This window comes from Equus caballus, chromosome 7, assembly GCF_041296265.1.
Source record: "Equus caballus isolate H_3958 breed thoroughbred chromosome 7, TB-T2T, whole genome shotgun sequence".
Lineage (NCBI taxonomy): Eukaryota > Metazoa > Chordata > Mammalia > Perissodactyla > Equidae > Equus > Equus caballus.
In genome coordinates, this window is record NC_091690.1 from 71,504,250 (window position 1) to 71,517,336 (window position 13,087).

General features: G+C 43.9%; 1 protein-coding gene across 1 annotated transcript; it reads right to left on the minus strand.

The window, feature by feature from the left end:
- Positions 1-255: 255 nt before the first annotated feature.
- NEU3 (neuraminidase 3) lies at positions 256-12,487 on the minus strand. The gene is given in 4 exon segments (XM_001917401.6): positions 256-518; positions 520-1,575; positions 8,029-8,240; positions 12,183-12,487. Coding segments are annotated over 3 exon segments (1,374 nt in total). The 5' UTR covers positions 8,236-8,240; positions 12,183-12,487; the 3' UTR covers positions 256-407.
- Positions 12,488-13,087: the final 600 nt, after the last annotated feature.

Consider the following 13,087-nt stretch of genomic DNA (forward strand, 5'->3'; position numbering starts at 1 on the left):
AGCATGATTAGAAGGGTGTGGGTGTTTTTGTTATTAAAAACAGAACCAACCATCCAGATAGTCCTCCATATTATGATACCTGCTTGCACCTCACACTTGGGTAAGTGGAAAGTCATTTGAAAAGATGAATCCTCTGACTTTCATTGGGATGGGAAGAAGAGAGATCACAGAACCAATCTTCTCATTTTACGGATGGAGACATGAAGCCGGGAGAGTTCAAGTGACATGTCCAAGGTCCCAAAGCAAGCAATGGCAGAACCAGGACCACATCATGGTCTTCTACCTCAACAGTTCAGTGCTCTTTCCACTGCAGTAGCTATGGTAAAACTATCATTTTGTCCTCTGGAAAAGGAGAAGTGAAAAAATGTAGGGAGCAGAATCTTAAGGTTTTGGATTCTCTATAGACTTTAGTAACCTGTTATCCTGGCCTCTATTATCCTGGCTGTGGTTGTCTTCTGTGGTTTCCCTTCTATGGAAAGTTGAGTCCTAAGCCAATTAGTTTTGAATTGGCTCAGAGATCCTACCAGGGCTAGTGCAGTCCCCTTGCACATGGCTCACGATCTCTTGGACTGTAAACAGACGGAAGGCGATCTGCTCACACTCTCGCTTGATCCCACACTCAAACAAACAGGCAAACAAGCCCTCCTTCTCCAGAGCAGCCAAATCAGAGTAGCCACAGGGCCCACAGTGCAAGATCCAGGGGCGAGACCAGCAGGTGGCCTCCAAGGGGGTCTGGTTGAGGTAAATGCCTAGGTTGACCCTCCGTTTCTTACTAGTTGGGTGTGAATACAAGAGCCATGATTGTGACAGTGTTCCAGCTTCCTGCTCTAGCCTCAGTGAGCTGTCCAGCAGAGGGTTCTGCTGAATGGTAGGAGCATCTTGGCCACTAGGGTCCTGGTACCCATGTGGGATCTCCAGGGGCTGGAAACTCACCACACTGCCTTGGCAGCCATGTGGGGGTTCACAGAGCTGTTGGCTCAGGGCTGGTCTCTGAAAGCATTCACCATGGTCAGTGCTGAGAGCCTCTGCCCGGCACCTGTTTGGTGTCCGGGCACTGCAATATAGCACAGGGTAACCAGTCCTCTCAGTCACCTCTGCCACTTCACACTCCACTGTCACCATAGGCTTAATGAGCCTGCCATGGTGCCATGTGGCGCCTAGGTCATCACTGTAGATCATCAGGGAATGAGGTCTGGCTTTACATGGTAGCCGGAAGCAAAAGAACAGGTAAGGGATGTAGTAGGCATATGCAGGGATGACGAGCCTCCCTGACTGCAGCTGGATGCCATGACCTGGGCCCACAGCAAATGTGGCCCAACGCTTCATTTCTGGGCCAATGACCTCCTCAGTCAGGTCCCTCAACTCGCTCCATGAACAACCAGCATCTTGACTACAGATGAAGCAGAGGCGGGCAGCATTCCTGCCTGACACAATCTGCTGACGCTCAGTGACATGGTCCCGTACACAGATGAAGAATAGGTACACACAGCCACTCTTCTGCTCCCACACAGGACAGGGGTTCATGGTCCGATGCCCAGGTAAGGTGGCTTCCATCAGTGGCTTCAGGGGTCCCCACTAGACAAGGGGAAAGGAGAGAAAGCAGGAGTGAAAGACTAATAGGAAGACACGAGGCTCATTAAAAGCATTAGTACTTTTCAGAGATAAGAAATAAATGGTATTGAAATCCATAAAATCATGAAGGCCCAAGTATTCACTGAATTCTCAAATATTATACGATGATTAATAAACTTGGAAAGAGGCAATGTTAATATTGTATATGCTGTCCCCTCTGTCTAGAACACTTCTTCACTTTGTCTAGATGCCCAATTCATCCCCCAAAACCCAACTCAAATGTCGCCTCCTTTATGAAGCCTTCAGTGAAACTCCCTCCCCTCCCCCGCAAAGCCAATCAGTGGCTCCTCCCTATATGTACAGAAGAGTTATAGCACTTATCATATAACATTATAATCTTTTTGTGACTGGCTCCCTTCCTAGACTACGAGTCTTCTGAGGGTAGGAACTGAACTATTCTAATTTTGTATTTCCAGTACCCAGCACATGATAGGAACTAAATAAATATTTTTTAAAAGAAAGAAAGACCAAGACACCTAGTTCAATCTCTGCCTTCCTTACTCATCATGTGACCTTGGGCAAGCTACTTACTCTTACTTTACCTCAATTTCTCCATCAGTTAAATGGAGGATATAACAACATACTCACATAGAAGTTGTAAGGACAAAATGAGATAATGCCTAATGAAATATATCACAAAGAAAGGCCCAATCTCCTTAACATATTTTTAAAAACAATATTTGAAACTGGTAATAAAATTTCCAGAAACCCAATAGAAATGGGCAAAGAACAAGATCAAACAATTCACAGAAAGAGAACAAAACAAAAATATGTTCAACCTCACATATAAAAGAAAACAGCAAATTAAAATTAAATTGACATAGTATTTTTCATCTAACAAATTAGTAACATCATAAACCTAACAATACTCTGTTGGCAAAAATGTGAATAAACCAGCACTCTCATATATGGATTGGAGTACAAAATAGTTCAATACTTAGCACAGGACATATCAAAATTACAAATGCATTTTTTCTTTCCCAGCATGTCCCATTCTGGGAATTTATCCTAAAATATATCTGCTCACTAAATTAAGTATGTCTAAGATTACTCACTATGGCATTGCTTGAAACAGCAAAATACTGCGAACAACACAAATATTCATCAGTAGTGGACTAGTTAAATGAACACACAATGTAAGGGGTGAAAAAAGAAAAAGGAAGCTCTCTAGATATTGATATGGAAAGATCTCCATAATATATTTTCAAATGAACAAAGCAAATTACAGAAGAGTGTATGTGGCATGCTACTTTTTGCATAAGAAATGTGGAGGAAAAGTACTTCCAATTACAGCTAACTAGGTAATTTGAACTTCCACTGAGAACTAGAATAGATAAAATATTAAAACAAAAAATATGTTAGAAAGCAAACAAGGTAATGAAGAATTATAGGCCAAGAACTGAGAGAAGTTCATTCAGAGAGGTTGGCTTGGTATTTCAAGTCCCTTTTCCCCTCAGGGTAGCTCTAATTATCAAAGAGGTAAATGAAAGGAAGAGAAGCTGAGCAATTCATCTGACAGTCTTATGGGGCTAGGAGGACAAAAATTAGAGGCCCTGGTAAACCCCCCATGCTTTGAGTTGGAACTTTAAAGGGCTAAATCACAGGAGGAGCGGTGGAAGTGAAGGAGATCAGCCCTTACAGCCACTAGAAAACTGGCTGGGACTATCTACTGAAATGGAATACCCTACGATCTAGTAATTCCATTTCTAGATGAAAATCCAATAAAAATGCATCCACATAGTACTGAAAAACATGTACAGCCTAAGTGCCCATCAACGGATGGATAAAGAAGATGTAGTATATATACACGATGAATACTCAGCCATAAAAAAAGATAAAATCGTGCCATTTGCAACAACATGGATGTTGTTGCAATACCTTGAGGGTATTATACTGACCGAAATAAGTCAGATAGAGAAAAACAAATACTGTATGATTTCACTCATATATGGAAGATAAACAAACACATAGATACCGAGAACAGACTGGTGGTTACTAGAGGGGAAGGAGGTGGGGGAAGAGTGAAAGGGGTGAAGGGGCACAGGTGTACCCTGACGGATGGCAACTAGACTTTTGATGGTAAACATGACGTAGTCTATACAGAAGCTGAAATATAATGACGTATACTTGAAATTTATATAATATTATAAACCAACATTACCCCAATAAAACAAAAAGAATATTCAGAGTAGCATTAACCACACACATAAGAGCTAACCCAAATATGCAACAACAGTAGAATGGGTCAATTAATTGTGTTACAGTCATCCAATGGAATGTTATGTAACAATGAAAATGAACAAATTACAGCTGTACAGAACAATCTGGATAAACCTCAAGAACATCATATTGAACTAAAGAAACCAAACACAAAGACGACATAGATTAAAAACAAGCAAAACTGAACTCTAGAACTGTAAATCAGGGTAGTGATTACCTTTGGGAAGGAGAAGGGGCATAAGAGAAGCTTCTGAAGTGCTGGCAGTATTCTATTTCTTGAGCTGAGTGGTGAGTCCACAACTGTTGGCTTTGTCAATTCAGAGCTGACATTTGTTTTGTGCATTTGCCATTTATGTTCTGTTTGTTTTCTGTATACATGTTATCACTTTACATTAAAAAAACTTTAAAAGGGAACATTAAGAATATACACCTGTATTCTTTGTTTCTGTATGAAAAAGTACGAGAAGGATACATAAGAAACAACAGTGATGGCCTATAGGAGGTAGATGACTGGGAATGGAACGTATACCTTTTTATACTGTTTTTATTTTTCAGCCACATAAACGTATAAATAAAACGTATTAACTATCCAAAACAAAAATGAGATTTTTAAAAATTTAATTCCTGCAGGAATGGGCAAGACATATTAATAATATATATATATATATATATATATAAAGCTATATATATATATATAAAATATATATAATAAAAGCTCCGATTACAGCATCTCAGTCACAGGATCCAGTGTTAACTCCCATCCTACAGAAGACTCTCCTCTACGTCTTCTGGATAAAGGCCCTCAGTCTCTCCTTGAACCAGTCTAGGGACAGGGAACTCATTACCTTTGGGTACAGCCCATTCTATACTAGAGTGCCTTGTGCACTGTAAACACTTCAAATGTACGAGCCAAAGTCAACTTAATTATTGGGCAGTCTAGTCGGTGGGAAGTCAGAAGCTCAGCCATCCTTACTGGTTGAGAAAATGACTTGGGACAGAAATGTCTAATATAAAGTTGACATGAAGCTGGAAGAAACAGTAAACAAAACATGAAAGCATTAGAATCTAAATGATCTCAACCAGCTGAAGCAATGGGACATCAACAAGCTGAGGCTTGACAAAGAGAAAAACAAGTCTTGGGTTTAAAAATCTGAATGGAGAAACACGATTAAAGAACAACAAATGCAATGGCCAACCAGGATATGAAAAGAAAAGTACTCAACACTGTAATAACTAGGGAAATGCAAATCAAAACCACAAAGAGATATCACTTCATATCCATTAGGATGGCTACTATCAAAAAAGAAAGTGTTGGCAAGGATGCGGAGAAACTGGAACCCTTGTGCACTATTGGTGAGAATATAAAACGGTATAGTCACTGGGGAAAACAGTATGGAGGGTTCTCAAAAAATTAAAAATAGAATTACCATATGATCCAGAAATTGCACTTTTAGGTATATATCCCCCAAAAATTGAAAGCAAGGTCTCAAAGAGAGCACACCTTGCACACCCATGTTCACAGCAGCATTATTCACCACAGCCAAAAGGTGGGAGCAACCCAAGTGTTCACCAATGGATGGTATACACATACAGTGGAATACTATTCAGTCTTAAAAAAAGAAGGAAATTCTGTTATATGCTACAACATGAATGAACCTTGAGGACATTATGCTAAGTGAAATAAGCCAGTCACAAAAAGACAAATACTGCTTGGTTCCACTTATATGAGGTATCTAAAGTAGTCAGACTTACAGAAACAAAGTAGAATGGTGGTTACTAGGGACTGGGGGAGGGGGAAATGAGGAGTTGTTCAATGGGCAGAGAGTTGCAGTCATGCACAATGAAAAAGTTCTAAGAGATCTGTTGCATAACAATGTGCATATAGTTAACAATATTGTAATGTACACTTAAAATGGTTAAGATGGAAAATTTTATATTAGGTGTATTTCATCACAATTAAAAAAAAAAGAACAAATGTGAAAAAGACTTGGAGGTTTTAGCTAACCTTCTACTTAATATTAGTCAATTGTTTTACACAGTTACCAAAAAAGGAAAGGCTACTTTATCTTAGGCTGCATTAAAAAAGCATACAAGATGGGACAGCCACCTCATTGCTGAGCTGGTGAATCTATCCTTGGGGTCCTAAGTTCAACTCTGAGTACCATTCTTTGAAAAAGGACACTGACATCTCAGACCAGATCCCAAGGACAGTAATCACAGTTATGAAGGGATCAGAAACCAAATCAAGACTGTAGCCTAAGGAGCCGCTAACAGAACTGAAGCTACTGAGCCCAAAAAATAGAACACTCAGAGAGCATGAACACCACTTTCAGGTACATCAAAAAACAGTTCTCTGGAAAAGGGATTTTGTCTAAATTATATATAGATTGATTGCCCCAGAAGGCAGAACAAGACCAACTGTAGAGAACAAGGTAACTGTAGAGAAGTAGAGTTCATCTCATTCCAAAAAACAAAGTTAACAGTTGCCACAGGATTAAGCTCCTCAATTTGAGGAGTTGTGTAAGCAGACTCTTTATAGAAGATGACTAATGCTGAGTTCCTACTATGCAATTGCTATTATTAATTACATTTTGCAGATGATGAAACAGAGAAGAGCCAAGTATTCAAGGTCACACAGCCAATAAATGGTAGGTCTTGCCTGACTCCAAAGTCATGCTCTTAACCACTAAGCTATTAGTAACTACCAATGAAATACAGAAGATTTCTATATTGGGAAAGAAGTTGGACTGATGATTCTTCTAATGTCAAGGTTCTACAATTAAGTGACTCAGAGAAAGAGAATAAAATAAAGAGAGAATGAGTTAAACTGGACACGTTTGTGACTGTGTGTGACTGCTGGATAGTGAGGCTACGTAAAGGTATGATCTGATAAAAAATACTCCACAGCCCAACTGTCTATAATAGAAAGCAGGACAATGCCTGTCCAGCTACAGCTCCAAGCTGGGCTTCAGGGTGGGCTGCAGGGCTGGGCCTCTTTACAGACCAGTGACACATGCAAAGGTTTGGTCCTGGGAAGCCATGAGGAAGACTCATGACAAGAGAAGGTCAAAGAGCAGGGACTGGGAATTCTCTAAAGTAAAAAACTTCCTCACTGGGAAATGTGAGCAAGTCATCAAAAGCAAAGACAAGGGTTGCTGGCAAGGCCCACCTTCAGCAGAATAACATTTGTACTGTTAACAGCGAAACAAGACATCCCTATGGACATGAAGCTTCAAGGAGATTTCTGTGGGCAGAAAAGCAGGACAGGTTAGGGGGATTAAAGTATTTATTGTAAATTTAGACATATATTTGTTTACAAAAGACTCAAGTCCGTTGTCTCACTTGATCCTCACTTCAGCCAGCTCTGGGAGATAAAATAAGGCAACAATAAGAAAAATGGGATCGGCAATAACCCTGTAGCTCACAGGCGCAAGGGCAGCAACCATTCTATCCCCCACTAAAAATGCAGTAAAAAATGTGCTACTTAGGGGCTGGAGCTCCAATCTCAATTCTGCCATTTGTTAGGAGTGTGCCCAAGGCAAGTCCCTTTAATCTTCAGCCTGTTTCCTCCTGTAAAATGGAGACAACAATAAGTACCTCACAGAAAGCATGTAGCAAGAGGAGGGGCAGGAGGAGGAGGGGTATGGTGGTTGTTATCCTCCCCCCATTATCTGCTAGTTGTGGTCTTGAACAAGCTATCTACCTCTTGGAGCACCAGGATCCCTCATCAGCAAAACTGGGCTAACAACGCTTACTTCCCTGGGTGACTTAGGAGGATAAAAGAGAATGCGAATGAAAAGCAAACCACATGTTAGCTGAATCTGAATGAACCATGGACGACTCTGGAGTCAGAGACCAAGTTTGATGCCTGCTTCTACTGCTTTATTATAGCTGTGTGACCTTGAGCAAGTGGCAACCTCTCTGAGCTTCAGTTTCCTCACCTGTAAAATGTGACTACAACAGTTCCTATGTCACAGAGTGGCTGTGAGGATCCAATGTAACCCTGGCACAAAGTAAGTATTTAGTAAGTGAGAGCCATTGCTTTTCCTGTTTTTTCCTTGCCACCTCCCACACAGGGCTTTTCCTGCACTGGTGGGAAAAGGCACAGTCCCTAAAGTGCTCTAAGCAATGTGGAGAGAAACTGAGGCCAGGTCCAGATGTGGGATGAGGAGTCACCTGTACTGAGTGCTCAGTCCTCACCCCTCGCCTCAGCACCAGGTGGAGAGCATCCTCATCCCTGCACGTGGAGCGCTTCTCAGCAAAGGCCAGGAAGGTGTGGGTGGGGGGCACGTAGAGCAGGGCTGGGATTCGGTAGGTGACCCCTCTCTTGTCTTCCTGCTGGAACAGAGGGCTGTTGAAGGAGCACGATGTCACTTCTTCCATGACTTCTGTAAGGATAGGAGGCAGCTAAATGTCTGTCCATACCCAAATGCTGGCTTGTATAGAAATTTTGCTCTATCATTCCTTTTCCAGAGATCACAGACAGGGAGGCAAAGATGTACTCAAATGTGTATTCTTTTACACAAAGGTAATATCATGGTCTTAACAGCACAAAGCAAGCAATATGCATTCTCATTTAACAAATCTATCCTCCAGACTTTGTGGGAATCCTATGTGGCCTGCGTCAAGTGTGTCTCTCCAGAGAGATTCTGCATGTGCTTCTGCCAAGCATCTGGGGGTATTACCAGCCCAGATGGTTTCTAATGTCAATTTCTTGCCTTGGAGTTTTTAGGCCATTTGGGTAATATAAATAAAAACCCAAATCCATATGAGGGAATGCCTGTGGTTAAGAATTCTCCAGGGAAACTTTTTCCCTCTACTGGAGCCTAGGACAAGAGGCAGTCTTCTTTGTCATCTCTCTGTGTCAGCAGTGAGATTTTTTTTTCCTAGTCCACCCCATGAGAGGGTGTAAATTTTCAAGGGATTTAGCTTCATGCGGGGATCTCAGCTTCAACTAGAGTCTAACCCTTGTGGGTTCATAGCTGCAGGCACTCTAACAGCAGGTCTATTAAAGCCCAAACTTGGAGGTGAGTGAGGCGGCAAACATGCAGCAGCTGAGGTCAGGTTAAGGGACCAACTGCTCTGGTTTTCAGATTACTCTAGGTTTTAAAGCCCCTGGGGATTTCTCTTACTTTCCTGAAAATTCAGCTATGAAGGACTTTGTTATAGTTTATCCACCATTTCTCAGGTTAGCTAGCCTGCCATAATGCTGAAAATGGAAGTCTCTAGATATGCTTCTCAAAGAAAATCAGATGTTCTACTTCTCAGAGGCCCAAAAAGGGAATCAAGCCAGACAAAAAGAACTTCAAATTCCTTTTTTTCCCTCAAACCATCTATCATCAAGCCCTATCTTACAAATCATTTGTAAAAATTATCAGGCTGTAAGAACAAGGTCCGTAAGGCCTTATTTATTTTATAAAGATTTCTGGGTGCCTACTTCAAGTCAGGTAGATGCCGAGGAGACAGCGAGGAATCAGAGGTCCCTGACCTCAAGAAACCCACATCCAAGTGAGGGAAACAGGCATACACATGGGCAATTACAATAGCATATACCAAGTGTTACTTCAGAGGTAAACAGGAGAACATGTAGAACAGAAAAGGGGCATCTGTCCAGATCAAGGCAGCAGAGAATTTTTGGAGGGGAAGTAACTGAGCCAAGCAAGCTCCTCTGTCTGGAACATTCTTCTTTCAGATAGCCACAGAGCTCACTCCTTCACCTCCTTCAGCTCTGTTCAAACATCATCCAATCAGTGAAGCTTTCCCTGACAACTCCCCCGCCCCTCCCGCTCCCCCTTCCCTGCTCTACGCTCTACACCACAATCATCCATATATTACACTTATTTATGACATACCACAGAATAGAAGCTCTGTAAGGGCAGGGATATGTCGGTTTTATTCACTGCTACATCTCTACACCTAGAACCATGCCTGGTATATGACAGGCACTCAACAAATATTTGTTGAATGACCAAATGAATGAGTGAGCTAGATCTTAAAGGATAAATAATGGATTAGCTAACTGAATAGTGAAAAGAAGGGGTGAGGGAGTAGACGTGAAAAGCCTAAAGGTGACAGAAAACACAGTGAGCCGTGGGGACTCTCAGTGCTTCAGCATGACCAGAGTGGAGTGCAAAAGCTGTGAGCAGAGATGAGACTGAAGGGGTCAGCAGAGCCCAGATCCTGGGAGGCTTTGACACCTTATTAAGGGGTTTATCACAGTTAGGAAGCCACTTCAGAGTTTTTGGCAGAGGAATGGCATGATCACGTGTGCATATTAGACCAATCTCTCAGGCAGCCTTGTGGGCAATGAACTGAAAGCAAAAGTTGCACTGCTTTTGGCTACAGCCTCCTAGTGTCAACCAAGACAAATGCTCACCAATAGCATGTGAGTGACTCATAGTCACTTATTTCTAACTTCAAGAGAAGAACCGTGGCTCACTATCATGAGGGGTTGGGGAGGCAGCCTCCCGAGACCAGAAGGAAAGCCTCCCCTCACTCATTCTGAGCTCTCAACAGCAGAACTGAAAGAAGGGCAAGGGGGAATTGTCTTGTTCACACAACATTAGGGCACACCTCTCTCTCCCCAGATCAGGCTCTCTCGTCAAGGAGGCTCAGGCTTTCTGCTAAGTAAAGAGCTGTCCCTGAGCCAGGCTGCTGGAACCATTAAGAACAGAGGATTTAAACCAGGCCAGGACACATGACCTTGGGCATGTAATTTAACTTCTCTGTGCTTCAGGATCCTCATCTATAACATTCAGCAGTGGTTGAGAGAATTCAGTTGAAAGTTTAAGTGGCTGTTTCAGGGCCTAAGACATAGTATGAGATCAATATATGACAGTTAGTTTTAGACTGTCAATCCCTGCATATTCTAGTTTTATTCCTTGAAACCTGTGGATGATGATGATAACAATTAAAACTCCCCTCTACACCTCTGGGAGAGATCATATTTTACACTCTTATAAGCTAATAGTTTAATTATGAGTTAATACCAATGCTATTAATCATCAGCCAACACATGATTGTCAACACAGAGAAAGGAATTCTTTGGGTGACAGGAAGAATGGAGCACAAGATAGGCTGGAGTGGGGAGGAAGGACTAGGAAAAAAGGGCGAGGAAGAGGGGAAAGTACCAAAGGAGAAGCACAACTTGTCATATGGGACTGGATTCCTGTCCCAGCTCTTCTTCTTACTGTGGGACCTTGTGCTAGCCACTTAATCTAAGTCTTGGATTCCTTGCTTGTAAAATGTGGATGATAATAAAACCTACCTAAGAAGATCAATATTAAGAACCACTCGAAAAGCGCTTTATAAACTTCAAAATACTATATAAATAAGAGTCTTTATTATAAATTTTGACGTCTTCACAATTTCACTTACGGCTTTGCTAGCACTATAACAATTAGAGTCACTATCATTATTTTTTATTAATTATGGTTATGATGATCATGTTGATGACATTGTTAACATAGATGGGGGCTCTCGCATTGACACCCAAACTATCTCACATAAACCATATCCTGAGAACTAGGGATGGAGAAGAATCAGATATAGTTCTGCTTCGGAGCTGTTCACTGTAGCAGAGAATTCAAATTATTAATTGCTGCTCCTTTCAGTCAAGTCCTCCCTGCTCTCTTACTGGGAGAGAGTATGGTGGAGCATGGACTTTGAAATCTCACTTGGCTTTGACACTTACTAAGAAGTCACTTTACCTCTGAGCCTCAGTGTCGTCGCTTGTAATGGGAATAGTACCACCTATTTCTCAGGCTATTAGACCAACGTCATTCCACAGACTCCAATTAATCCAGCGCAGCCGGCAGCCTCCAGTGAACCCCAGAAGGAGGCCTCCCTACCTCATTTATTCACCCCGAATCACTAATATTTAAGGAGCACCCATCACATGTCGGGCCTTGGGAGGCCCGGCAGTTCAAACCCCTCTCATGGTACAGATGGGAAAACTGGCCCCGAGAGGGGAAGAAACTCAGGTAAGGCCACGCAAGCAGTGGGCTGCAAAACGTGGGCCAAGACCCAGCTCTCCCAAGTTCCAGCTCAGGGCTCCCTTGGCCCACAGACCCCCTCTAGGAGGAACGGTTCCCCCAGTTTAAGCGCCCTTCTATGAAATCCTAACTCTAAGGTTGAAGTTTGGCTTCCGAGGAAGGAGAATAAAAAGACAGCGCGGCAGGCACGTTCTCTGGCTGTGTCTGAGACCCCAGCCGACCGGCTGGCTCTCAGTATCCCCCCGCCGGGAAGCCCCAGCCCAGCCGCTGTGCGGAGCCCGTCCCCAGGCCCAGCGCCCCTCCTCCCGGGGGTCTCCGGTCCCCGGGCCCGCTCACCTGCGCGGGACCCCGCTCTTCCGTCGCTCTCGGGGCAGAGCAGGGCGCGAGGACGGGCCCTCAGGTCTCGGACTCCGAAGCCCCGGAGAACCACAGGCGGGGGAGACGGAGGCCGGAGGGAGAGGGCCCGCGGGCACGGACCACGAGAAGTGAACAAAGAGGGCGACAGGGCCGCCGACAGGAGGGCAGCCAGGACTCCAAGCCGGCAGACCGGAGGGCGCGCGCGGCGGGGACGCGCGGAAGCCGCAGCGCCCGGCGGTTGCAGCAGCCGTAGGCCGCGGCGGAGTCGGCCCCGCCCCCTGCCGGCCCCGCCCCGCCCCTCCCGGCCGGGCCTCGGAAGTCCCCTCTCTCCAGCCCCCAGCCCAGTCCCAGCCGCGGCGTGGGACCCGCCCCTTCTTCTCCCACCGCCCGCTCCAGCCCAGGCCCAAGTTAAGTTCAGCCCCCAGGCCAACCGCGGCTCCCAAGGGCCTCGCGGCTCCCTGGCTCCGCCCCCCACGCTTCCATTTCCTCCCCTACTCGCTCTCTTCAGCCCCGACCCGCCAGCTCCTGTCTGTTGGTGACCGGTGGGTCGATAGGTATCACCGCCTAAAACTTCCCTGCACAGCCTGAGTGTCAAGCAAAGGTTCCGGGTCTCAGAGAGGACTCCACAGAAAGGACTAGAGATCCAGAGCGATGGGTCACCCGTCCCTTAAAAAAATTAATATATATGTTATGTGTGTGTGTGTGTATATATATTGAGTGAGAAAATGATAGTATTAGATTATAACCTACTGAGTTAAATAAAAACACATAAGTGCATATTGATATGAATAACTGAATAGTGAATAAAAAACGGGGGAGAAAGTACTGCTCTTCTTATAGTAGAATTCCTATTAAGAAATGCAGACTGTGTGCAGACTGAACAC